Source organism: Bubalus kerabau, chromosome 4 (genome assembly GCF_029407905.1).
Source record: "Bubalus kerabau isolate K-KA32 ecotype Philippines breed swamp buffalo chromosome 4, PCC_UOA_SB_1v2, whole genome shotgun sequence".
Taxonomy (NCBI): Eukaryota; Metazoa; Chordata; class Mammalia; order Artiodactyla; family Bovidae; genus Bubalus; species Bubalus kerabau.
In genome coordinates this window covers 65,986,307-66,012,071 of record NC_073627.1, presented here as the reverse complement: position 1 = coordinate 66,012,071, position 25,765 = coordinate 65,986,307, and the positions used below count along the sequence as shown (strand labels likewise).

Genomic DNA, 25,765 nt, shown 5'->3' with positions numbered 1-25,765 from the left:
GTTTTGGGAGGTACACAGCCATGCTGTGCAAATCCACTTTATTTTTTTTTTAATTTTTTTCCTTTTTTTAATTATAAAAAAATGGTATGTTAGATAAAATTTAGGGTGAAAACCCATCCATACTTTTTCATATTCCCCCATCCCAACACAAGCAGTTTTATTTGGGAATTACTACTTTCTAATTTATCCATATACATATATATTTTTTCACATTAGCTATAATGTGTGTACAAATTTTTATTTTGTCTTTGTACTTAAACTTTGTTCAAGATAGTCAATGTTTTTACAGTTATTCAAATTATACCTTTTTAAAAGGCTACATAGTAATCCCATTGATGTGTTATCATTTGGGTATTTATATTAGGCACTGAAACTATGCATCTGGGTTACTCCATGGTTCCCTGTTATACTTACTGTTCTACCTGAATAGATGTTTTAAAGTTTATTCTCTCAAACTGTTTTCTTAGGATAAATTATCCAATATTGGGAATCAGTGGGTATAAACATTTTTCTGGCTCCTGAAACATATTACTATAGTGCTTTTCCAAAAGGCAGAAATCTAAGTACAAGGTTGCTAGTAGTACATATGGGTATCTACTTCATAAAAACCATACTAGAAGTGTTAACTTTAAGTAAATAACATTTTAAATTCAATTAAAAATTTACCCCAGGACAATCCCTCAGTAATTTACAGACTTTGGAGGATCGTTCACTTTCTGTCTGTTGCTTCAGGAATTATTTCTTCATTGAAGTTTACTAATGTCTGATCACAAAATCATTTTATATTTCTTTTTTTAAGCCCTTGAGCACTTTAAACAATATTTGATTTTGTTTTTACAAATGGAAAGTTTTACTTTAATTGTAAGGTCAATGGGTTTGCTTAGTTCTATGCCATTTGTTTTTCAATTGAACAATTTGAAAAAGTCAACTAGCCCATCACCAATCTCTCCTCCATTGGAGCAGCTAGTACTTGGCTTCCTCAGAAACCTTTCCTTTTGGATTTCTTTATTCCTAATTTTAAAATGACAGTAACTTGGGCACAAAAAAAGTTCAAAAAATTAAAATTCTTGGTGCTTGGCAATGAATGAAATTCTCAGTTGGTGTTAAAATCAGGCTGATGTATTTATTCATTTTTAAACTAAATGATACCAAATATTGTGAAGTACAATATGAAGCTTTTAATCACAATAAACACACATTTGATTGGTATGTGAAGCTACCCTGGATGAGAAAGATGACAAAATTGAAGATTAAGAAGGAAAATAAAGTAGTTATTTAAATTTGCACACTGCCATTGGTATTGTAAAGGAAAAAAATCATTATCAATAGTTGTGTTCTCATTTTAACTCTTTTCTATACACAGACTAGTTCTAGCCAGGGTAGAAATAATTCTTAATTCTTACCTTTGTCATGTAAAGTACTATGTAAAACTGCCCATTTTAAAAAAACAAAGTTTTGTAGAATCAAAAAAGAAGAAGAAGAAGAAGAAGAAATCTCCCAAGCTAAAGATTTGAACCTGCAGTTTCAGAAAGAAAAATCAGTATATGGCTATGGGTCTGTCTACCACGGAATTTCCTGGTGGCTCAGACAGCAAGGAATATGCCTCCAATGTGGGAGACACAGGTTTGATACCTGGGTAGGAGGACTCCCTGGAGGAGGAAATGGCAACCCACTCCAGTATATTTGCCTGGAGGATCCCATGGACAGAGGAGTCTGGTAGGCTATGGTCCATAGGGTTGCAAAAGAATTGGACATGACCGAGCGACTAACACTGTCACTATTTTCCAGAATGGGTGGGAGATTTTCTGTAGTTTTCCCTGACCCCATGTCCCCTTGTTCTCTTTCATTCTGTAAATTCTATAACCTGGGCTGGAACATCAGGAACTCCATCCACTACTCCCTGCTAGAAGATGGCTGGTCAGCAATCCGACTGATAACACAGAAGGACGGTGGCAACTTTGCTTGTCTAAATTCAAGCCTCTGGCTTCCTGCACCTGTCATCAGACACTGAGCCTGTGTCTGAACAATTCGGTCAATACAAACTCAAGCAGAAGATGGAATTACAGACATAAAGAGCTGCTATGGAGGGCTCCCTGGTGGCTCAGATGGTAAAGAATCCCCCTGCAATGCGGGATACACAGGTTTGATCCTTGAGTTGGAAAGATCCCCTGGAGAGGGAAATGAAAATTCACTGCAGTATTCTTGCTTGGTTAATTCCATGCACAGAGGAGTCAGACATGACTGAATGATTAACACTTCTACTAAGGAGGGAAAACTAGTTTTTGTTTTCAATAAACCAGAATCTCTTAAATTAAAGTCATATGGGAGGCTCCTGGATCCCGGTTTCTTGTATTTCATCTGGTGGTTCTGACTGTTCACCAGCTGGGTGGGTCCTGGGTTCCTGATGCCTTAGACGGTGTGCACATTCTACTAATTGTAACTGTAATATTGTCAGTCTGTTAATTCCCTTGTAATGTATAATCAGCTATGCATTTATCTATAACTATGATATTTTACTTAGAGTAGACTGTTTTGAGGACAGAGATGGTGTCTCATTCATACTTGTTTGTCTCTATATTCAACCCAAGTTTCCATTGTAGTGCCTTGAATTTACTGGCATTCAGTAACTGTTATTACTGGAGTTTCCTGTCCTGATTTTGAAAACGAAACATATCTATTTTTCAGTAGTGCAAAGTGGAGCAAATCTAGGAATCTCCTACCTGGACCAAGCTCACGAGCATGTCTCTGAAGTGTCCTGAGGTCTCTGAGTAGATGTCCTCCTGCAGGTCACGGCTGTATTCTGGGGGAGAGCACACCCATGTGGAAGGGTTAGTCATGAAGGAACCGCGCCTCCCTGTGTTTGCAGAGGTCAGTGCTGCTCCCATAGGGTGACATTTCTTGGTCTTCTGCCACCTTCTACTCACATGAGGCCCATGAACAGTCCACCCAACAAAACTGATCCCAATGATAACACAGGCCCAAGACTACTTTCTTATAAAAATACTATCTCTATTCCAAAATTTAAAACCAGCATTGAGAATCATTTCACATTCTGTAACCCTTAAAATTCAGGGCTGTCTTCTCTTTCCTTAGACCACTGCCTGGCCCAGCGGTCCCCCAAGTCTTTGTCTTGTCTTAATATTTTCAGTGAAGGGTCTTAATTCTCTCCCCCAGGAAAGTCTTGTTTTTGTTTGAGTGCAATGGAGCTGATTGTCTGGAACATTTTGTTCACGCTCAATGTCACATGATACATGATGCGATGGAACTTAAGGTCTTAAAGCTTTTTTGAATATGAAAGTCATTAACCTTTCCGCTTTTAAAATGCATAAAAATCAGATTCTGAGGTGGATTCAGTGATTATGAGGTTTATGAAAAGTGAAGCTGTTGCCTGGATTTGTAGAATTCACTGAGTGATCGTTACACTTTGCTTTGTTCTGTCGTCATAACTGTCCCTCTTGGGTGACAGACAAGGTCGTCCCTGAGCCGCTGTCCTGAGTGCACGCTGTCCTAAACTAAAGTCCACCTTGTAGAAACTCATCATTATTTTCCTGGAAACTTTGCTTCACTCAATTATCTTGGGGTTGCTTTGTTTTTAGTGCCCTAACCACCAACTCTACTTAGACAATTCATTAGTCTTGTGTAAGTGATATCTCACATGTGACTGTCTTAGATAATTCTTTCAAATACATAAACTGGAATATTTTGCCTGTTATTTGAAAAATATAAAGTTTATAATGTGTAAAACATATGTACAAATGTATATTTCCTTACGCAAATAGTAGGCTTCTCGCATCTGGAAAATTTCTCCGTTTGTTCTCGAAGCTAATATGTCAATGAGGCAGTTCTCATCAGTGCCTGCTCCCTGGAAGGACAGAGCAAGAGACACATGAAGGCACCTACACGAGGAGTAGCCCTGTAGTGAATGGATGCAGCCCTGGTGCTCTGTCCTTGATTCTGGGTCCCTAATTCCCCAAGAAAGGTGCAGAGACCTCACCCCACCTCTCCCCAGGTGTGGAGTTTTGTACCATTTGCCTGAATATTTGGACTGGGTACTCTCTGCAGCCTCTTCCAGTCATGGGATATTCCTCCCTGATGGTGATTTGAAAGACAACACACCTTTTTCAGAGAGCTTCAGAAATCCATACCATTTTATGAGACACTGAAAAAATATAACAGTTTCATCTAAACATTGACATAGGACTTTCTCCTTAGGTTTTTAGTTACATCATTTTGCAAGAGGTACGGACTGACATATGCAACACTTAAAAAGACATTAGTTGAAATTCATATTTTATATAAGGCCTGTGCTGATCTACTGTTCTTCCCTGGTGGCCTAGCGGTAAAGAAACCACCTGCCAAGTAAGAGATGCTGGTTTGATCCCTGGGTTGGGAGGATCCCTTGGAGAAGGAAATAGCAACACATTACAGTATTCTTGCCTGGGAAATCACATGAACAGAGGAGCCTGGAGTGCTACAGTCCATGGGGTCACAAAGAATCGGACATGAGTTAGTGACTAAAGCAAACAACAATGCTGATTTGTGAATATGATAGCCATGACCCAGATCCCCTAATTTTCTCCCTTTCCCTTTTTGTGTTGTTCCCAGATGGGGGAAATCAGGTCATTGGCAGGCACCCCCCTGGAGTGATTGCAACCTCTCTACAGGTGTCTCATTCAGCATTTGGAAAGATCTGGAAAGATGTGAAAAGTCATCTGTCTCCCTTCCCTAGCCAACAAACCTCTGACAAATCTGTAGTCAGTTTCTTTCATGACTGGCCTGTAAGAAAGAATTGTTCTGATCCTTTAGAAGCAAGATTTTGCTACATTTGAGCAGTAGTTTTGGTAAAGGACTAATTTAGGGTCACAAAAATATAAATGTTATCTATGTTTTGTCTCTGCCTCAGCATTACTGACTTATTACTTTATGAGCCCAATTTATACAATAGTTTAAAGAGATTCACAAGAATGCTAACATTTCCATGTAACATAGAAAGACAAACCAGCTGATGCTTAGCTGTTTAGTCACTAAGTTGTGCCCTACTTTTTGTGACCCCATGTACTGTAGCCTGCCAGGCTCCTCTGTCCATGGGATTCTCCAGGCAAGAATACTGGAGTGGATTGCCATGCCCTCCTCCAGGAATTCTTCCTGATCCAGAAATCGAATATGTGCCTGCTTCATTGGCAGGTGAATTCTTTACCACTGAGCCATCAGGGAAGCTGAAAGCCATACTGGGGAAGAGACAAATGCAAACAGCCCCAAAAGAACCTCATTTCCTCTTTCCTCTTGGCAGCTCTGCACAGGGCCAGGTCGTGGGTCTGAGTTTGCTCAAAAGAAGAGTCAAGTGATCCTGCTGCTGGGCTATGGAGGCCTCCCCTTTTCATGACAACCTCCTCTCCCCAAGTGTTTCTCTTGTTTCTGACATGCCCCCTTCCCTCCCTGATCACACGTGGCAGTATCACAGGGTGACCCGCTCTACCTTCATGGCATGCCACAGCTCATGGGCATCATACGAGGGTGGGGGGTACATGAGGCTGACCATGACGTCCTTGAAGTGATTGGAAAGCTTCTCCTTCAAGTCCTCAACCAGGTCCTGTGCAGGGAAAGCAAATACTTGCATTACACCACCTCGCAAGTTTGTGGGGAAAACGGGATAATTGCAGAACATCTTCTAGCGGGATGCCCTTCTCCTTGCCCCTTCACATAATAGCTAGTTTGGTTTGGGTTCACATGTGTGTACGTGGGTTACATGAGACGAAGGACTTGAGGGTTTGAAAATGAGTGATATCACCGAGGAAACCAGAATTGAAAGAGACACGTGTACCCCAATGTTCATCGCAGCGCTGTTTATAATAGCCAGGACGTGGAAGCAACCTAGATGTTCATCAGCAGATGAATGGATAAGAAAGCTGTGGTACATATACACAATGGAGTATTACTCAGCCATTAAAAAGAATACATTTGAATCAGTTCTAATAAGGTGGATGAAACTGGAGCCTATTATACAGAGTGAAGTAAGCCAGAAAGAAAAACACCAATACAGTATACTAATGCAAATATATGGAATTTAGAAAGATGGTAACGATAACCCTGTATGTGAGACAGCAAAAGAGACACAGATGTATAGAACAGTCTTTTGGACTCTGTGGGAGAGGGAGAGGGTGGGATGATTTGGGAGAATGGCATTGAAACATGTATAATATCATATAAGAAATGAATTGCCAGTCTGGGTTTGATGCAGGATACAGGATGCTTGGGGCTGGTGCACTGGGACGACCCAGAGGGATGGTACGGGAAGGAAGGTGGGAGGGGGGTTCTGGATGGGGAACACGTGTACACCAGTGGTGGATTCATGTTGATGTATGGCAAAACCAATACAATATTGTAAAGTAATTAGCCTCCAATTAAAATAAATAAATTTAAATAAAAAAAAAAAAAAGAAAAAGACTGCCGGTGGCGCCCGGGTGGGAGGTGGCCTGGGTTCAGTCCAGGCGGAGCATCAGCTGAGAGGTGGGTGGTTCGCCTGTGTGCCCCGTCTGGTCTGCACAGCGAGGACAGCTCCCACCTCAGCGTTGACCTTACTAGACAGTGTTTGCTCAGGTGAAGTCCTTAACATGTTTTCTGACTGGTATGAGGCACTCAAAAGGTCTTTTTTCCCCCCAAATATTAGGTAATTTGCTGTAGGTTTAAAATGGCGGGTGCTAGCTGTGTTCTCTCTCCCCTCTTTTTTCTTTCTCTCCACCTCATTAGTTGTCTGTTCCCTTGTATTTCTCACAGCCTTTACAGTATCCAGTTGTCAGTGATTCCATGGCCTCTAACTTACGAATGCATCCCCAAACTGACGATTTTATGCCCAGTTACCGCTGCAGCCTCAGCCTCTTGTGGTCATCGCTCCTGCGGTCAGTGCCCAGGCCTCTGGAGGGCCCCCTTCTGCCCTCCCGTTTGCCCTCCCAGCACACCTGACAGGTGACCCTGGAACGTGCACGTCAGCTAGTCACTTCTCTGCAGAAAGGCCCTTCCCCACTCCAAACTCCAGGACGAATTACAACTACTTTTGTGCAGCTCAGCTCAGAATATAGCAACGTGCGGGTGTTTTATGTGACAGTCTCCAGGGCGCTCAATGGGCCCGTGGTGGTCACATCCCCGCCTTCACCTCCTGCTGCTGCTATCCCTGCTCCCCACCCGCTCCACCCTGCCGGCTTCCTGCAGCTCCTGGGTCTGCAGGCCACTCCCTCAGGGCCCCGGCTTCCCATTCCCGTCACCTGCGTGTTCCTTTGCTGTCTGTGCCGTCGGCCTCCTTCATAGAGCCTGCTGTCACCGTTTACAATATGCCCTGGCCCCCAACACTGTTTATCACCAGGCTGCATCTTTTCTCCAGGGCACTAGTTCATTCTAACATGATATGCGTGCATTTGTGTGTTGTTTCAGTGTGTCTGACTCTTTGTGACCTATGGACTGTAGCCTGCCAGGCTCCTCTGTCCTTGGAATTTCCCAGGCAAGAATACCGGAGGGGGTTGCCCTTTCCTTCTCCAGGGGATCTTCCTGACCCAGGGATCGAACCTGGATCTCTGAAGTCTCCTGCATTGGCAGGTGTGTTCTTTGCCACTAGTACCACCTGGGAAGCTTGCTGTGGTGGTGGCTTGTTTTTCAGGACCTCAGAAGACAGTACTTTCATTAGAGAAAATAGATATTGAGTAACATGTTGAAGCAGCCAAACTTCTCAAGCTCAGAGCGGTGCCTTCAACTGCCTCGTCTAGTCAGCATCTTAAATGCTCTCTGGAGGGGCAGACACAGCTTTGCAGATGCAGTCTTCTCAAGGTGCCTCTACCCAGCCTCACTGCTGCTCTTTCCTGTTTGCCAAAGACTCGCCCCAAAGGGACTCCGTGGGCTTCACGGCCTGGGCCTAAGCTAGGCTGGTGAGTGGGTGCTGTTGAAGCGGATCTGTTGGAGCTGCAGCTCGGACAGCTCCACTTAAACTAAAAGTGACACGGCGGTTCCCTTTTCTATCTTCCTTTTACTTCTACCTAATTGTGTGCACTCAGGGCAAGACAAAGGAGGATGGCCAGCACTCTGCTTGTTGGAATGTTTTTAACTTCTATCGCTTTTCCTGCTGTTGTAAAAAGATACTTGCTATTGTAGCCATGTTGTAGATCTGTATGAAGTGTGACTGAGAAGTTGTCTTAATTGTGCCCACCCCAATAGTCATCCTGTAAACACTCGGGAAATTATATATTACATTATAAAAACACTTGTGCAAGCTGCTTTGTCACTGTGCACTGGTAAGTAAATTTTTAAAAAATGTATTTACTTATATTGACATATAGTTGATTTACAATGTTGTATTAGTTTCAAGTATACAGCAGAGTGATTCCTTATAGGTTGCTACAAGATATTAAGTAGAGTTCCCTGTGCTATACAGTAAACCGTTGTTATTTATCTATTTTATTTACAGTGGTATCTATCTGTTAATCCCCAACTCCCAATTCCCCCCCGCCCCAACACCTTTCCCCTTTGATACCGTATGTTTGTTTTCTATGTCTGTGAGTCTGTTTCTGTTTTCTATGTAGATTCATCTGTATTATTTTTAAGGATTCTATGTTTAAGTTATGTTAAGGATTCTATGTTTAAGCTATCATACGGTATTTATCTTTCTCTGTTACTTCCTTTGGTATGATAATATCTCTAAGTCCATCCATGTTGCTCCAAATGGCAGTATTTCATTTTTTATGGCTGAGCAATATTCCATTGTACATATATACATATCACATCTTCTTTATCCATCCTTCTGTCATTGGACATTTAGGTTGTCTTATATATGAAAGTCATGTCTTGGCTACTATATGCTGCTATGGACACTGGGATGCACGTATCTTTAGAAATTAGAATTTTCTCCAGATATATGCCCAGGAGTGGGGTTACTGGATCGTAGGGTAACTGTTTTTAAGGAATTTCCATTACTGCTCTCCATAGGGGCTGCACCAGTTTGTATCCTGGAGTATTACTTCAGGTGACCTTGCCCCCTGTAGGAACCACTGTCAGATTGCCCAGCCCTTCAGCTGGGGCAGTCCCCCCAGCCCAGGGGCATCCTGGGTCCCAGCTTGCACCACCCTGGGGAGAACTGCGTTGGGTCAGGGTCTGGAGCGCCACGTTCCTCACACCGACCAGTGTGTTGGCTATGTTCCAAGGCTTCTCTCGTGTGTCTCGGGGCTAGTAGCAGCAGCTCGTCTCTAATGTAAAGTATCAAATAGTAAGAAGTATTTATGGAACGTGCCCAGAACTGTACCTTCTTCAGCAGCTAAGAGAGTAATTTCCTCTCATCTTTGTTATTCATGTTAATAAAAATCAATCGTTAACATACAGGAAATCTATCAGCTCTCCCACAGGAAGGGAAAACTAGCCTTGTCCAGGTGGAAGAAGTCATTCTGAAAGTGAGCAGTGGGGGTGGTCAGGAAGCCAGACCCAAGGTCCAGCAGGGTGACTGGGGGGCAGCCAGAGGAAGAAATGAAGGAAAAGGGACATTGAGGCAGTTTGTCAGTGTTTTATTTTTTTAACTATTAAGTGTACCCTAATGTGATTTTTTTCCCTCCTTTTTATTTACAGGCAGAATGGACTCCAGTGAATGCAGTTCCTGTTCTATATCAGACCCTGGCTGGACCCGTTCCCTAACTCCAGGAGGTGAAGGCTGAGGGGCGGGAGGTAAGGTCAGTCTGCACACCTGGCGGGGAGGGAGAAGTGGGGAGCCAGGCCTGTGTGCCGGCAGAACAGGATGTGGTGTAGCAGTCTTGGAGGGGTGTCTGGGGCTGCCTGAGTGTGCAGGTCCTGGGGGAGTGCACGGAGCCCTGGCCAGGCAGTTTGCAGATGTGCAGGGCCTCCTCTTGTTGCAGTGGGCAGAGCAAGAGGTGGCCAGTACAGCTTGAGGGTCAGAGTGCAGATGCTGGGCATTTGGTGAGAAGGGTGGGAGGATGGATTGAATTCGGTGCACAGATGGGTATTTTGCAGGGGAATCGACATTAATGCTCTGGTATTAAAGTAAGACAGCGGAGTTTTAGGTTTGGACTCCTCCTGCCTTCAGTTTAGGGATACCCAGGGTAAGGTCCTGGGGCAGCAGCTTTGGGGGGTGGGGTGGGGACCATTTCCAAATCCATCTGGGTACCACGTGGCAATGCCCAAATCAGGACTGTGTGAGCCAGGGACCCGCAGCAGTAAAAGTGATTAGGTAACTGACCTGATGGGGTCTCTCAGAGCCAAGGGGCCCCACTAGGCTCCTCTGAGGGTCCTCAAGTTCCCTGGAGGCCTGGGGCCCTAGCACAGGGGGTCTGACCACTCTGAGACCTTGGGCATGTGGTAAGGCCTCTTCCCTGGAGGATCCAGTGTCTGAGAAGGTGCAAACGCCTCGTTTCTTAGGTTTTTTTTTGGTCTGTTTTAGGGCCATTTTGTAGAGAGTGATAAAGTGTTGCTTTTACCTAAGTTAACCTTATCTATGAAAAGCACAGATGTATGTAAATTTTTGGGATAAGAAGTTACTGAAAATGACCTCTCTTACAGCAGTATGCATATTACAGCAATATTGGGTGACTGATGCTGCAACTTGTATAGCTTTTACATTTTCTTCCAAAGGAAAACTACTCTGGGTATCATAGGAACATAAGAAAAGGAACAGTTTTACCTAGAAAAACAACAACAACTGGTTTCCTACTATGGCTTAATTCAGCTAATTTCATGAGCAGTGGTGGCTTTTTAGATGTCATTCATTCTAAAGCAGAGAACGCCTTTGTTTTGTGTACTGTGGTTGTTCAGAGCCTGAGGTTTGGAGATGGACTAAATCTTTAAGAACTAGTCTTACAGAGAAAGAGTATTTCATCGATAATGGTCAGTTGACAAAAAGTAATTGCTATTCCAGGTCCTTTTGGACTCAAGAGTTTTCATTTTTAATCTGTGGTTTAACTGCACAAAAAAGGAGAGAAATCCTTAATGGCACCTGCTTCGAAAACCAGTGCATGATTGCGTAAAGTATTCTGGACGGTTCTATTGCCTGAAACTATTTTTGAGCACCATTCTTTTCTAATGGTCTCTAACTGTAGCTTTGGGAGGAAAAGCTAGTGGGGAAGCCACTTGGATAGAGATGCGGGTGAGGACCTCAGGAGAACTGCAGGAAAAGATCTTTTTTCTGGGCCTGGATCATTAGTCCCTCTGTGCCTTCCCTGGAGCTGAACACGGGGTGTTCCCAGGCAGTGCCTAATTGGACCAGCTGGTGGTGCCGGGCTGTGAGAGCTTCTACTATATGAAGTGACTGATTTTTAAGAAAGGGCTGGTGGGGTCACACATCACGTACAGGCACTTCTGATGTGTCTCTTTCCCACATTCTGTGCCACATGTTTGAGGCAGAGGAACTGTCTTTAATGTTCAGTGAAGTCAGATACCTTTGTGATCAGAGACTGGAGCGCATACCAGACCCTGTTTGGAGGTGTCTCAGAAGTTTGCCTGGAAACGAGAGGGGTTGGGGGGACTCACCCGGCTGAAGGCACCCAGGTAAGCCTCAGCAATCAATAGCCTCTGGGTGTTGCAGCGCTGGGTCAGAATGTCGATCAGCAGGTCCTTGTCACAGCCTGGAAGAGAGTTGTGTTGGCAAGTGAGTACTGTGAGTGCCACACTGCAGGTAGGGAGAGTCCACGGTGCAGGGGTCAGGCCAGTGGGCCAGCTCATCCCCTGGTGCTCCCAGTGGAGGGAGAAGGCCCAGCTTGAGTGGAAGTTTCAGGGTACCCCTGCTGTGGCCAAGGTGCCTTCTGTATCCCCCTCTTCTGGTGCTACAGACTTTTCTATTTTAAAAGATTCAATAAAAATGGAGGGGAGGAGAGAATGTGGCCTTTCTCTCATCCCCTCCTACACCACCAGCAAAAGGCTTCCCTGAACTCCACACTGATTTGGTTTGAACAGACCCCATGTCCTTCTCACCACACGGCTCCTAATGACTTACAACAGATATGCATTGAGAGGAAAGTCACTGCTCTGGTCCTGCTGACAGCAGGTGAAACCCCCAGGGTCCTTGGCTTTTTTGGAGAAAGAATTCCCCACAGAAATGGGGTGAAGCAGGCACAGAGTTTATTGGCAGCACAGTTTGTACAAAGTGAACAAAGAAGCAGTTCATGTAGAGCAGGAGCAAAGCAGAAACACAGAACTAGAGAAGAGAGCAGCAAGGTCCCTAATGAGGAGTGTGCCAGAGATGTGATTTAAATCACTGATGTGGGGCACTTCTTCCAGGGCTCTGTTCTGCTCTGGCCAGTTATCTTGCCTCTTTCCCCACATCTGACCTGTCCCAGGGCCCATCCCATATACATGCTAATCTTTTAGCCAAGATGGATTCTAGCACAGAAAACTGTGGGAGGTTTGACAGCACTTATTATGATGTGAGAACTGGACCATAAAGAAGGCTGAGTGCTGAAGAATTGATGCTTTCAAACTGTGGTGCTGGAGAAGACTCTCAAGAGTCCCTTGGACAGCATGGAGATCAAATTAGTCAATCTAAAGGAAATCAACCTTGAATATTCATTGGAAGGGCTGATGCTGGAGCTGAAGCTCCAATACTTGGACTACCTGATGCAAAGAGTCAACTCATTGAAAAAGACCCTGATGCTGGGAAAGATTGAAGGCAGGAGAAGAAGGGGACGACAGAGGATGAAATGGTTGGGTGGCGTCACTGACTCAATGGACGTGAGTTTGAGCAAGCTCCAGGAGTTGGTGAAGGACAAGGAAGACTGGTGTGCTGTAGTCCATGGGGTTGCAAAGAGTCTGACGTAAGTGAGCGACTGAACAACAACATTATGGGATGGTGCACCTCCCTTTCTGACCCCTGAGGAGCGTTCTTGCACACTTGTCCCTGGTGGGGCGGGGTCTAGTTTCCCTGACCTCAAGAGTGACAGATGTGCTCATCCTCTCTCTTACTCCTGCAGAGCTCAGCTCCCACCACTAACTCTGTCCTTGGAGTATCAGGGAAGACACAGCTCCAGTTTAACCCACTTGACAAACTCCAGCTGCTCTGCTCAGGGGCCCATCTGCCCCTTACTCAGTGCAGACCCTCCAGAGAAGCAAGAGCCTTGGGGGAGGGAGCTGTGAGAGGAGGGAATCAGGCCCCTGCTTGTAACAGATGCCCTGCTCCTAGGCTCTGAGGCCTGCGCTTCCTCCTCCACCAACCCATCGACCTGGTGAAATGCCTGGATGTACAATCACTGCAGGGAGATTTAGCTATAATTGTGGTCATAAAGAACCGCCTGCCAGTGCAGGAGACATAAAAGATGCAGGTTCGATCCTCAGGTTAGAAAGATCTCCTGGAGCAGGAAATGGCAAACCACTCCATTTTTCTTGCCTGGAGAATCCCATGGACAGAGGAGCCCGGTGGGCTGTAGTTCATGGGGTCGCAAAGAGTTGGACACGACTGGGCAGATTAGCATGCACACACGCAGTCACAGTAGTGACCAGGAAGACATCAGCCGCCCCTCAGCTTGACCAATATTTAGATAGACTTCTTCTTATCATAAGCCTTGGATCTTTTCTTTTCTTTTTTCTGAGAGCATTTACTTTGGAAAACTTGTGGTTGTAAATTCTTTCTTTACTCCTTTGAGATGTAAATCTTCTCCCAACCACTTGCTGGAAGGCTAGAAATGCCTTCCTCAGGGCTTAGGACGCACCCCTTTGAGCCATAGTCTCTGAGTAAGACAGTTGCTGTCGTCGGGCCTTGTGGCAGGACGCACCCTCAGCACCAGTGGGCAGACTCAGATGTCCTCATTGCATGACCGGGCCCCCACCCTGCGTCCTCTGAACCACTCACTAGCTCAGCCCAGGGCTCAGATCTCACCTGCCTTTGTCCCAGAGATGCTGGGGCCAGTCTCTCTCCTTTGGTAAGGGCATCCTGGCCTGTTGAGTTGTGTGCGGTACAGTTTTTCTATGACAAATGATGGAGATGAGTAGAAAAGCGAGTTGAAGTGCTGGGATGTTAAGCAGATTGTGTTTTGGGGATTTAACGCCATCCTGGAAATGCTGGGCTCATAGGAAGGTAGTGAGTTGGCTGTGGAAACGTGCAGTGAGCAAGGGTGAGGATTGGGTAAAGGTGGACGGTGGGTGTCTGAAGACCCAGTGTGGGGTGGGGTGTCTGTTCATGTGAGAGAGAGGGTCTGGCAGTGGCAGAGTGGAGGTGGGGAGGCAGAGAATCTTCTCCAAAGACTGGAATTTCAGATTTGTGACAAAGAGGTAGCCTGAAGTGAAGTGGCAACGAGCAGCAGGGTGCCCAGGCTCCTGGGTTACGTCCTGGACCCAAGGTACGTGAGATGGTTCCAGAGGAGTCTGTTGACTGCATGAACCAAAATGAATGTAGCTTTAATAAGCAGCAGAAGGTTTTTTTGTGTTGACCATCTGGTGATGTCCATGTGTAGAGTTGTCTCTAGTGTTGTTGGAAAAGGGTGTTTGCTATGACCAGTGTGTTCTCTTGGCAAAACTCTGTTAGTTTCATTCTGTACTCCAAGGCTAAACTTGCCTGTTACTCTAAGTATCTCTTGTCTTCCTGCTTTTGTATTCTAGTCCCCTGTGATGAAAAGGACATCATTTTTATTTATTTATTTATTTTTTGGTGTTAGTTCTAGAAGGTCTTATAGGTCTTCATAGACTTCAATCTCTTTGGCGTTAGTGTTTGGGGCATAGACTTATATTACTGTGATATTGAATTGTTTACCTTGGAAATGAACAGAGATCATTCTGTAGTTTTTGAGATTGCACCCAAGTACTGCATTTTGGACTGTAAACTTAGGAATCAATTTAGAGAAGTCACTAACATATCTGTTGAATTTTTTATGTTTTTATTTTCTAAAAGACTTAGTAAACATTTGTATAGTTTTTGCAAATTACAAGAAACTTTATTTGGTTAAAGTTATTCATATTTATATTTCTATCAATATTTCAAGTTGTATTATTTTTATTTTGGTCTTAACAGAATAATTCCTTAATGAAATAGATGATATTGAACTTTATGTGGACCTTGTGTCCAGAAAAATTATTGAACTCTCATGCTGCTGCTGCTGCTGCTGCTTCTGCTAAGTCGCTCAGTCATGTCTGACTCTGTACAACCCTATGGACAGCAGCCCACCAGGCTCCTGTGTTCATGGGATTCTCTAGGCATGAACACTGGAGTGGGTGCCATTTCCTTCTCCTGAACTCTCATACTTCTAATAATTTTTTACTGGATTACCTTGGATTTTGAAATTTGCTGATAATGTCTGCTGCAGAAACAAAGAATTTTGACTTATTCTTTAGACAGTGTGTCTTTTTCTCTTTCTTGTCCTATTGTATTAGGGCCAGGAATTTCTAAATAAATTCTTGATGGTTTAACAGAAAAGCATAGCGTAATGATCCTTACCAATTTTATGGGCTTGTATGATGTATGGTTTACTCTTGTTATTCATGATGTGTTTCTACAAAGTCACCATGAACATGAGTTAGTAGATACTGAATGGTTGCTTCCAGGGAAGATACAGGAAAAACGAGCCACGAGGTGTAAAGGGACACTTCCTCCACTTGTATAAATAGTGTCTACACACACCCTACAGCTCACATCATATTATTGCTGAGTAAGGGCAGGGGCAGGTGGTGTTGGATCTAATTTAAGTAGCACCAAGGGTCCCACAGAGATTCGTTTTGTCTTGTGGGCAGCTTTGCCATGATTTAGGCATGTAGGTCAAAGATAGTTCCCGTTGTCCAGGATCTGACAGGGATGGTCTGGAAGTTACATGTGCTAACTGAGACAAAATAAACACAGGTGCTCTGTGCTCTAAGCGTGCATGGGCGGGGGAAGCAGCTGGTCACAGCTGGGGCTTGGCAAGTGCACTGTTAGAGACCGTTACCTGGGAGGCACTGCTTTTCCTTGGTGAACTGTTATACACTGTAAGACACATTTTATTACAACAACTCCCTTTCATTTGCATCAGACCATATTTTTGCTTTCTGATTTTTCTAAGTATTAATAAAACACAGAGCCAAGTCAAAAATCATCAAGTAGGATTACATCAAACTCAAAAGCTTCTGCAAAGGAAAAGACTACAGTTAACAGTACTGCATTGCATAGTTGAAAGCTGCTGAGAGAGTAATCAGTGAATGTTCTCAGCATAATAACAAAAATGGTAATTATGCGATGAGAAGGATATGTAAGCTAACCTTACTGGGTTAACCATTTAGCGACATGCATGTCAAATCATCATGTGTACATACACCTTGAACTTACACTGTTGTATGTCAGTTATGTCTCAGCAAAGCTGGAAAGAACCCACAGTAGCCAAGGAGAACACTCGCAGTTGTCATTTTTGGTTGAACTTTGCCAGGAGCATCCAAGCATGTTGACCTGTGTCCTTGCTCTATCACCCTGAAGCATGCCTGAGCTGTCACATGCAGAACCTCCTGGAATCCTTCAGCTAAAACACTGACAAGCAAAAAGCTGCAAGTGTCGAAGTGAATCTGAATTCTGACCCTAAAATTGCAATGACAAGAAAACTGAAACTGGTGCAAAGAAAAAAAAGTTTTTTTTTCGATGAGTAGATTGCTCTGATCTATAGTTTTAAAGCAAAATATTCTCCAGAAGTAAGAGTTTATCCATAATTTTCTATTACCCTGCCTTTAGATTTTTCTAGTGATGATTGATATTTCAAAAGGAATGGAAGCAGTGCAGATTCTTAAAGTGGACTTCAGAGCATATTCAAGTTCTTGATTGTTTTCCTCTGGGGTCCTGCTAGTGGACACACACACACACACACACACAAACACACAGACACACACATGCACATAGTATTGCTCTCATAAAAGCAACCTTGTCTTCCAAGCTGGCAGCTCGCTTTTTCCTGAAAGGCTTTGTATGTTTGGTGCAAATGTTCTGGTGTCAGTGTTTATCTCCCTGCTCACCAGCAGTCTCCTTAGCACAGGTTGACGTCTCACAGCTCTGTGTTGAATCTTAAAGATTAAATCTTTTTTTTTAAAAATAAACTCAACAACTTCCCCGTTCTCTCTACATTTCTTTCCTAAACTCTTGTTTGTTCATTGGACATCCACTTCTAAGGCGGGCGACCCAGCCTCCCCATCCTGGGAGCTCACAGACTGGTCTGCAGTTGACAGAGGTGAACAGGCTGGGTGAGGGGGGGTGGGGGCAGGGCCGTGCAGAAGGAGGTGTCTGGCCTGAAGAGTTTGGAGGACAAAGAAGGGCTATAAAGAAGAAGGCTCACTTGAGGGGGTTCCTGAAAGATGAGAATTTGAATGCCAAGTGGATGGGAGAAGAAAACAGCCTTCCAGGTGGGGTGGGGGAGCAGTGGGGTGGGGTGGGGGTTGCTGGGCCAGTTTGCAGGATGTAGAGGAGCTGCCCCTGGGAAACAGCAGAAAGAGGGCTGGTTTAGTCGGATATGGAGGTTGCAAAGGAAACAGGCTAGAAAACAGACATAGTGAGAAAGGATGCTTATCCCAGATAAAGTCTTTGACTTAAGAATTTCATTGAGTAGTAGTGGTGAGACACTTACGAATTTAAGGCAAAAATATATTGATCAGATGTGCAATGGTGAAAAGCAATTCTGTTCATCTTTTCTATTTTTTTTATTCGATTTCTTTGCCCAGCTTTTTGTTTGAATCTGTGTTTGCCTTCTGTAGGGCTTCCCTGGTGGCTCAGATGGTAAAGAATTTGCCTGCAGTACAGAAAAGTGGGTTCAATCCCTGAGTTGGGAAGATCTGCTGGAGAAGGAATGGCAACCCACTCCAGTATTCTTGCTTGGAGGATCCATGGACAGAGGAGTCTGGTGGCTACAGTCCATGGGGTTGCAGAGTCAGACACGACTGAGTGAGCATGCACACACAGTCATAAAATAAGGTAAAAACACAGAAAAAATGATCCCAAAGGAACTAGACATCCCCAGGCTCACCAAATCCCTGGAGCACGCCTCCCAGCAACTCAGCATCCAGCACGGGGTTGAAATTCGGAGCTGGGAAGATGGTACCCTGAACCTGATGGGGAAGGTCAAAGAGAGAGAGGAATTGGGTAATTCTCACCAAAGACTTCAGCGTGTTTTTCATATAAATAAAAACAAAAGTACATTCTATATGTTTGAATTACTCTAAGACACACACATGGGTATTTTAAACAGATGTGTTATTTGTATGTCAGTTGTGGCGACTTAGTTGTGTTCTTTTCAATCCCCTGTTCTCTCCCGTATTGGGATCTAGAAACTGAGAAACTAGAACTGATAGTAGAAAAGTGTAAGAATCAAATAAATACATGTCTTCTTAGTAAACAGTAAGCATTTTCTTAGGAATTGGAGACTACTTAGAAACTGAAAAGAGAACCCTATTATGGGGCTTCATTCCATTTAAATGCTGCTGCTGCTAAGTTGCTTCAGTCGTGTCTGACTCTGTGCGACCCCATAGACGGCAGCCCACCAGGCTCCCCTGTCCCTGGGATTCTCCAGGCAAGAACACTGGAGTGGGTTGCCATTTCCTTCTCCAACTCATGAAAGTGAAAAGTCAAAGTGAAGTCATTCAGTCATGTCTGACTCTTAGCAACCCCATGGATTGCAGTCTACCAGGCTCCTCCGTCCATGGGATTTTCCAGGCAATAGGACTGGAGTGGGGTGCCATTGCCTTCTCTGCCATTTAAATGAGTTACAGATTAATCCTTTGTCTTTTGCTTCATTTGCAAATATTTTCTCCCATTCTGACTGATATCTCTCCCTCTTGTTTATGATTTCCTTTGCTGTGCAAAAGCTTTTAAGTTTACCTAGGTCCCATATAGAGAAGGCAATGGCACCCCACTCCAGTACTCTTGCCTGGAAAATCCCATGGACAGAGGAGCCTGGTGGACTGCAGTCCATGGGGTCGCTAAAAGTCGGACACGACTGAGCGACTTCACTTTCACTTTTCTCTTTCATGCATTGGAGAAGGAAATGGCAACCCACTCCAGTATTCTTGCCTGGAGAATCCCAGGGATGGCGGAGCCTGGTGGGCTGCCATCTATGGGGTCGCACAGAGTTGGACATGACTGAAGCGACTTAGCATAGCATAGCATAGCATAGGTCCCATTTGTTTATTTTTGCTTTTCTTTTCATTTCTCTAGGAGGTGGGTCAAAAAAGATCTTGCTGTGGTTTATGTCAGAGCATGTTTTTCCTAGGTTTTTCTCTAATAGTTTTATAGTGTCTGGTCTTATATTTAGGTCTAACCCAGAAAGAGAAAAATAAACATTGTATATTCACACATATATGTGGAATCTAGAAAAATGATACAGATGAACATATTTGCAGAGCAGAAATAGAGAGAGACACAGATGTCGGAGATAGACTTGTGGGCGTCGGGGTGAGGGGAAGGGGGACAAGCTGAGAGAGTAGCGTTGACATGTATAAATGGTTGTTTGTTGTTCCTCACTAAGTCGTGGCTGCCTCTTTGTGACCCCAGTGGACTGTAGCACGTCAGGCCTCCTTGTCCACCATCTTCTGGAGTTTGCCCAAGTTCATGTCCATTGAATCAGTGATGCCATCCAACCATCTCATTCTCTGCTACTCTCTTCTTTTGCTTTCAATCTTTCTCATCATCAGAGTCTTTTCCAATGAGTTGGCTGTTCACATCAGGTTGCCAAAGGATTGGAGCTTCAGCTACCATGTGTTAAACAGATAGCCAGTGGGAAGCTGCTATAGAGCACAGGGAGCTCAGCTCGGTGCTCTGTGATGACCTAGAGGGGTGGGATGGGGGGTCGAGGGAGGTCCCAGAGGGAGGGGGTATATGTACACACGTGGCTGATTCACTTCACTGTACAGAAGAAACTAACGCTACATTGTAAAGCAACTATACCCCAATAAAAAATAAACAATGAGTTAGAAGTGGCAGTTACCACCACAGCTTTAAAAAAAAAATTCAGGGGCCCTAAAGTCATATTATATAAAATTGAAATATTGAATCAAGAATTGAAATTCACAAAAATCTAGATGATGCAGGTAGAGTGGAGGGTTTTTGGCAGAAACTTGCAGGTGCAGAGAAAGACATGAGCTTCCGAAGCCCCTGCTTTTACACTCTGTCGTGTGCCAATAGTAGAGTGACTCTGCATCCCTTACTTGAGCCCGAGCCAGCAGCACTGGGCTGGGTAGGAGCACATGCGGAGCAGGAACCGCCAGTTCAGGTGTGCTGAGAAGGGGAGCTCCCCCTGTTTGTTGTGAGTTTGCCCAGAAATGATGGGGAAAGAGCCTTCCCATGGTGACGGGTCTCTGGGCCCTTGAGCAGGCAGCTTCGCAGAGCAATTCTGCTGAACACACAACATTCTAGGGCCCATGGTCTAAGAGCAGAAAATTAATTAATTGATGAGCCTGGTTTCTAGTCTTAAGAAACATGCATATACCACTGCCAAAAGATTAATGAAAAGATTTTGGGGGAAGTAAGAGCACTGTTCACCTGTGTTAAAGCTAAGAAGTAAATTCAATTTGTGTTCCACTTGACCAATATTAATAAGTTTTTATACTCAGAGGCACAAACGTGTCTGTGAAACATTCTTTTTAAATCCTAGATGGACAGATATGTGATTAAAATATGGACATAGTTTAGGACCTTAGGATGCCCACACGTGTGTCTGCACGCCAATGTCCAGTTCACTTCTGAATCAGTGAAAGTGAAAGTTGCTCAGTTGTGTCTGATTCTTTGCGACCCCAGGGACTATACAGTCCATGGGATTCTCCAAGCCAAAATACTGGAGTGGGTAGCCTTTCCCTTCTCCAGGGGATCTTCCCAACTCAGGGATCGAACACAGGTTACCTGCATTGCAGGCAGATTCTTTACCAGTTGAGCCACAAGGGAAGCCCAGGGATACAGGAGTGGGTAGCCTATCCCTTCTCCAGTGGGTCTTCATGACCTAGGAATTGAACTGGGGTCTCCTACATTGCAGGTGGATTCTTTACCAGCTGAGTTATGAGGGATATCTCAAGCTTATTGGCGATGACCCAGAACTTACTTTTCTTGAGCCAACCCTCATTTCTATCCACTATTGCATAGAAGACGATATGAGTTTTATTTCCCTATTCACTATCATCCCCGTGAATGAAACTCAATTAAGAAAATAGACTTTGATTTTTCTTTCAGTCACTAAATTGAGTTCAGAAAGCAGACTCTAAGTTAAACTTCTAGACTGAGTTCTCTTCACCTCAGTTATTTTCTTTTGAATCTTATAATCCTAGAGCAATTTAAGATTTAAACTTTTGAAAGACAAGCCCTGCCTTTAAATGTGAAATTTATTCTCTGCTCTTTGTCACTGTCTTTTACTAAGTCCCTTTTGTCTGCGTAGCTTTTTCTCAGTTTTTTCACTGGGAAAACTAAAGGCTCACTGAGGCATGTTCATTGTAGGAGTTAGAAGGCTGTTGCACAGGTCTTGGGTGACAATGCCATTCATTGCCTGGTGACCTCGGTCTTGCTGCAAGTAAATCAGCTACATATATATACATACAGCCTCTTGAACCTCCCTCCCAGCCCCCCATCCCACCCCTCCAGGCCATCACAGAGCACCAAGCTGAGCTCTCTGTGCTTTACAGATGCTTCCCACTGGCCATCTGCTCATGTGTCAGTCCCAGTCTCCCAGTTTGTTCCTGTCTTAAAAGTGTAAAAGAGAAAATGTATTTGGAAACAGTGAGACATATTGTTACATATGTGTAAGTAGCCTAGGCCACCTTCATCTCTGAAGGTACAAATGTCCATCACAAAGTAGAGCATTTCATTCCTGGCTGGACTGGGGTCCTCCAGAATTCCGACTGGAGTGGGTGCTATAAAATGAAACTATTCATATATTTTGCAAAAGAAAAAAAAGAGGCACACACACATACAGAGCTCTAAAAGTAATACATAAGGAAAGTTGTTGTTCACTCGCTAAGTTGTGTCTGACTCTTTGTGACCCCATAGACTGCAGCATGCCAGGCTTCCCTATCCTCCACTATCTCCTGGATTTTGCTCAAATTCATGTCCATAGAGTCAGTGATGCTATCCAACCATCTCACCCTCTGTTGCCCCCTTCTCCTCTTGAACTGTCTATAGTGATTTATTAGACAAAATTTGTATGTGAAATAAAAATCCACAGTTTTTTCTTCATAGATTTTTAAAATCCTCACACAGACTATTAATACAATGTATTTTTACAATATAGTGCAAAAATTATTTCTTTCTGTTTACAAGTCTCATCTCTTTTGCCACTTAAAGTACTCTCCTCATCTATTCATCTTAGAAAACACTAAAAATGTTTTAGAAGTAAATTCAACACTAAAAGTAAAAAAGAAATTGTGAATGGTCAGTAATTCAAACAGTTTTCTAGTGAGCTCTTGTCATTCATGCCTATTTATATAGCATATTAAATCATTATACTCATTTCATATCGATTATAATGTTTCAGTTAAGCTTGGAGTCAGCAACATTGTTTCATGTAAGGTACCTGCTTAGGGTTCCTTGGAATGCTGCCCCCCTCTTTTAATGGTCATGTTTCCTTGTTTCATCAAGATGTAACTGACAGGTGGCGTTGTGCACAATGTGCTATGATGTCTGTGTGTGCGGTGAAGTGCTCCCCTCAGTACAGTCAGTTGGCACATCTGCCACCTCACATGGTCTGGCTTTCTTCTGATGAGGAAACTTGAGACCTGCTCTCTTAGATGTTGTTGTTGCTTAGTTGCTTCAGTCGTGTCTGACTTTGGGACCCCAGGTCCCAAAGTGTCTGATGGTAGCCCACCAGGCTCCTCTGTCCATGGGGTTCTCCAGTCAAGAATACTGGAGTGGGTTGCCATGCCCTCCTCCAGGGGATCTTCCAAACCCAGGGATCGAACCTGCATCTCTAATATCTCCTGCATTGGCAAGAGTGAGAGACTGTTATGTTAGGTATTTTTCAGAATGTATGCCTCTTAAAGTGAAGTCCCTTTTAATATATGTGTTCCTAATTTGTTCACGTCTTAGAGCAAATTGGAAATTTTGAAAAAGGGGACACTTTCCAATGTGACATAAAAAATAATGCATCTATCCATAAAAAATTTTTTTTTTGCCTTGAAAATTGACAGATTTAGACATAGTGTCACTTAAAAATAAGTCCTAATGCCTGTCATTTCCCCTTGAATTCTTACTGCAAGGTAAGCAGAATATGATCTTCACTTCTACTCATTTGTGAATTTAGATTTTGACAGAGGAATGAAACATACTCCCTTTTAAAAAGACAGAACAAACTGCTTCATCAATTCACTATGCAGAAGGTTATGAGTAATTTGTAAATTTAAAATTGGTTCCAGAACCTACTCCCCTGAGTGAATAATGAATGGATTTCTTCAAGTGACAGAAAAATTTCAGAATTATCTGGAACTGAATACAGACTGGAAGACTCACAGATTGCTCATAAAGTTGATAAAAACATCTTAATCATCTCATATCAATAGGTGCATGGATCAGTGCATATTTCATATCTTCATAGCTGACCTAGGGGCCAAGATCAGTAAACCCATGCTGCTCCTTATTCAGCACCCACTCTTAAGTCCTTTCTCTCCTCTGCCTTTGCATCACCCGAACACTAACCACCTGGGAGCCTCAAGAGTTTTGACTTTGAAATGTCAGCTGGCCTGACTGGTGCCTGCCAGTAGGTGGGTTTCAGTGAATGACTTAGCGTAGTTTCAATGTTATTGGGATTCCTAGATCTCTAGGGAACTGAGGATTTTTAGAGCCCTGTAAGGATACCCTCCAGGAGTCCTGGGCCTTCATTCATGGGCATATTTTCACCTTTGGGGCACTGGTCCCTGGTCTCCACTGACTCAGTTCTGAACACCCCGCACCCACTCACCTGTCACTCCTGTCTGCAAGAACCTCCTGAACGATTTCAGTGGCTTGGAGACAAACAGCACCATGGGGTGATTAACCCACCGTCTCCCACCTTCCAGGAGCGTGTCCTTCAGTCCCTCTGCTCCCGGCAACACCTTCCTCGGGTACCCTTATCTCAGCCTCTGCTCCTGCTTCCCTGATGCTCCTCCCCACCCCACCCCCCGCCAGCCTCCCCACACCCAGCGAGCTGTCCCCGCAGCCAGAGAGGTCCCTTGCGGGTCAGACACGACACTTATCCTTCTGCCTCAAGTGCCCCGCCCAGAGCCGGGTTTCCCATGCTGGTTTTCTGCTCTGGTGCACAGTGGGGATGCTGTTCACGTGAGAAAAACATCCCGGGACACCGGGATTTACGCACACATCCCGGGGGCTGGCCTGAGCACGCTGCAGGGCGTCAGCAGAGCGCGTCCTCCCACCTCGGGGGCAGAGCAGGAGTGTGTGGGGGTAGAGCAAGAGCTTGAACCTCGGAGCATCAGTCAGTGTCCACGGCGACTCTGCCCGTGACTAAGAATAGATCACAGTCCAGAGGTTTCAACCGCGTAAGCAGAGCTCTGCGCACCATCCCAGGCTGTCTGTGGGAGTTCCTGCCTGACTTCCTCTCTCCTGAACCTCTCGGCTCCCGCACACAACAGCCCCACGCTGCAGCCCCAGGGAACTTCTGTCACCCACCCGTGCCCACCTCCGTACCCGCTCCCATCCCCAGACTCCTCCGTGACTCTGGGGAGCCTCCACTCAGGATTTGACTGATGGCTCCAAGGCCACGTGTGCAGGGGTCCCTTCTGACGTTCCCCTCCCCCCAGGAGTGTCTGCGCCCTTCCAGAGTGCAGCCGTGTGCCATCCCTTGCCAGTGGTTGGTACCCCATCAGGAAACGACCCTAATTTCCTCCTTCCTTCAAAATAACAGAAACCCACTCCTGCAATGCTGTGCAGGACCCCTGCAACATCTTCCTCGGGTACCCTTATCTCAGTCTCTGCTCCTGCTTCCTTGATGCTCAGCACACACACAAGCTGGAACAGTGGGCCGGAGTACTGCGGCACAGAGGGAAATGTTCCTCCCAACTCTCCCGGTATTCCCAGAGCACGAAGTCTCCTTAACTGGGCTTCCTGCATTTCATTGACGATGGACCTGAATGTGACTGGTCGTGCAAGGTTAGAGATTGAACATTCTCATGAAAAAAGGAAGAATATTTGGATTTCCAGGCATCAGTTTAGGAAGAGACACAAGAAGTCACGAGAATGGAGGTGACCCAGAATTACACTCTTTCCTCCCAGACTCTGGAGTCAGCTCAGATTGTACCTGTTCTGTGGAGTCTTCCCTGATTTTATCGTGTGTTACCTGTGGCTGACTTTGCTTATTAAACATGGCCTTGCATTTTTTTGCATTTACCTTTTCCTCCAAATTTTTAGTTTCTGCAGGGCAGTGACACTTCCTGCTTTTCAGAGCATTTAGGGCAGCACCTTATTCAGGAAGTGGGCCTTGAGGATGTCTGTAAAATGCTAAATAGAAAAGTGTATGGACCTAAAGGCATCTGCATGCATCCCCCAGCTTCAGAATCCGCTTTCCACACAAGCGGGCTGTGCTCTGCGCACCTTCACCCGGGCTTCCCAGGCAGTCGCCGCAGCCATCTCGTGAGACTGGGTTGTCAAGTGTATTTCACAGGTGAGGAGGCGCTGGGGCCAAGTGAGTGGTGTGTCAGGAAGCCCACACTCAGCTCCAAATTTATCTTCCTGGCTGGTGCTTTTTCCATTAGAGCTGGAGTTGATGTAAAATAAAATAACATGTATGGTTGAGGCCCCTTACTCATTTCTTTTTGCCAGGGAAAATGTCCCTATTTGCAAAGGTTCCTGTGGGTAAAACCAAAACTCTAAAGCATAAATTCTTACTCTTAAGCCAGT

General features: G+C 44.6%; 1 protein-coding gene across 1 annotated transcript in view; it reads right to left on the bottom strand.

Moving 5' to 3' along the window:
• Positions 1 to 25,495, bottom strand: part of ANXA10 (annexin A10) — a 40,111-nt gene extending 14,616 nt beyond the window's left edge. Inside the window, exons 1-7 of the mRNA XM_055579676.1 lie at positions 25,460 to 25,495; positions 24,224 to 24,373; positions 17,931 to 18,012; positions 11,509 to 11,603; positions 5,477 to 5,590; positions 3,772 to 3,862; positions 2,721 to 2,800 (exon numbers count right to left, since the gene is read on the bottom strand). Of these exons, the coding sequence (XP_055435651.1) occupies positions 2,721 to 2,800; positions 3,772 to 3,862; positions 5,477 to 5,590; positions 11,509 to 11,603; positions 17,931 to 18,012; positions 24,224 to 24,373; positions 25,460 to 25,495 (648 nt within the window). The remainder of the gene's footprint in view (positions 1 to 2,720; positions 2,801 to 3,771; positions 3,863 to 5,476; positions 5,591 to 11,508; positions 11,604 to 17,930; positions 18,013 to 24,223; positions 24,374 to 25,459) is intronic.
• Positions 25,496 to 25,765: the final 270 nt, after the last annotated feature.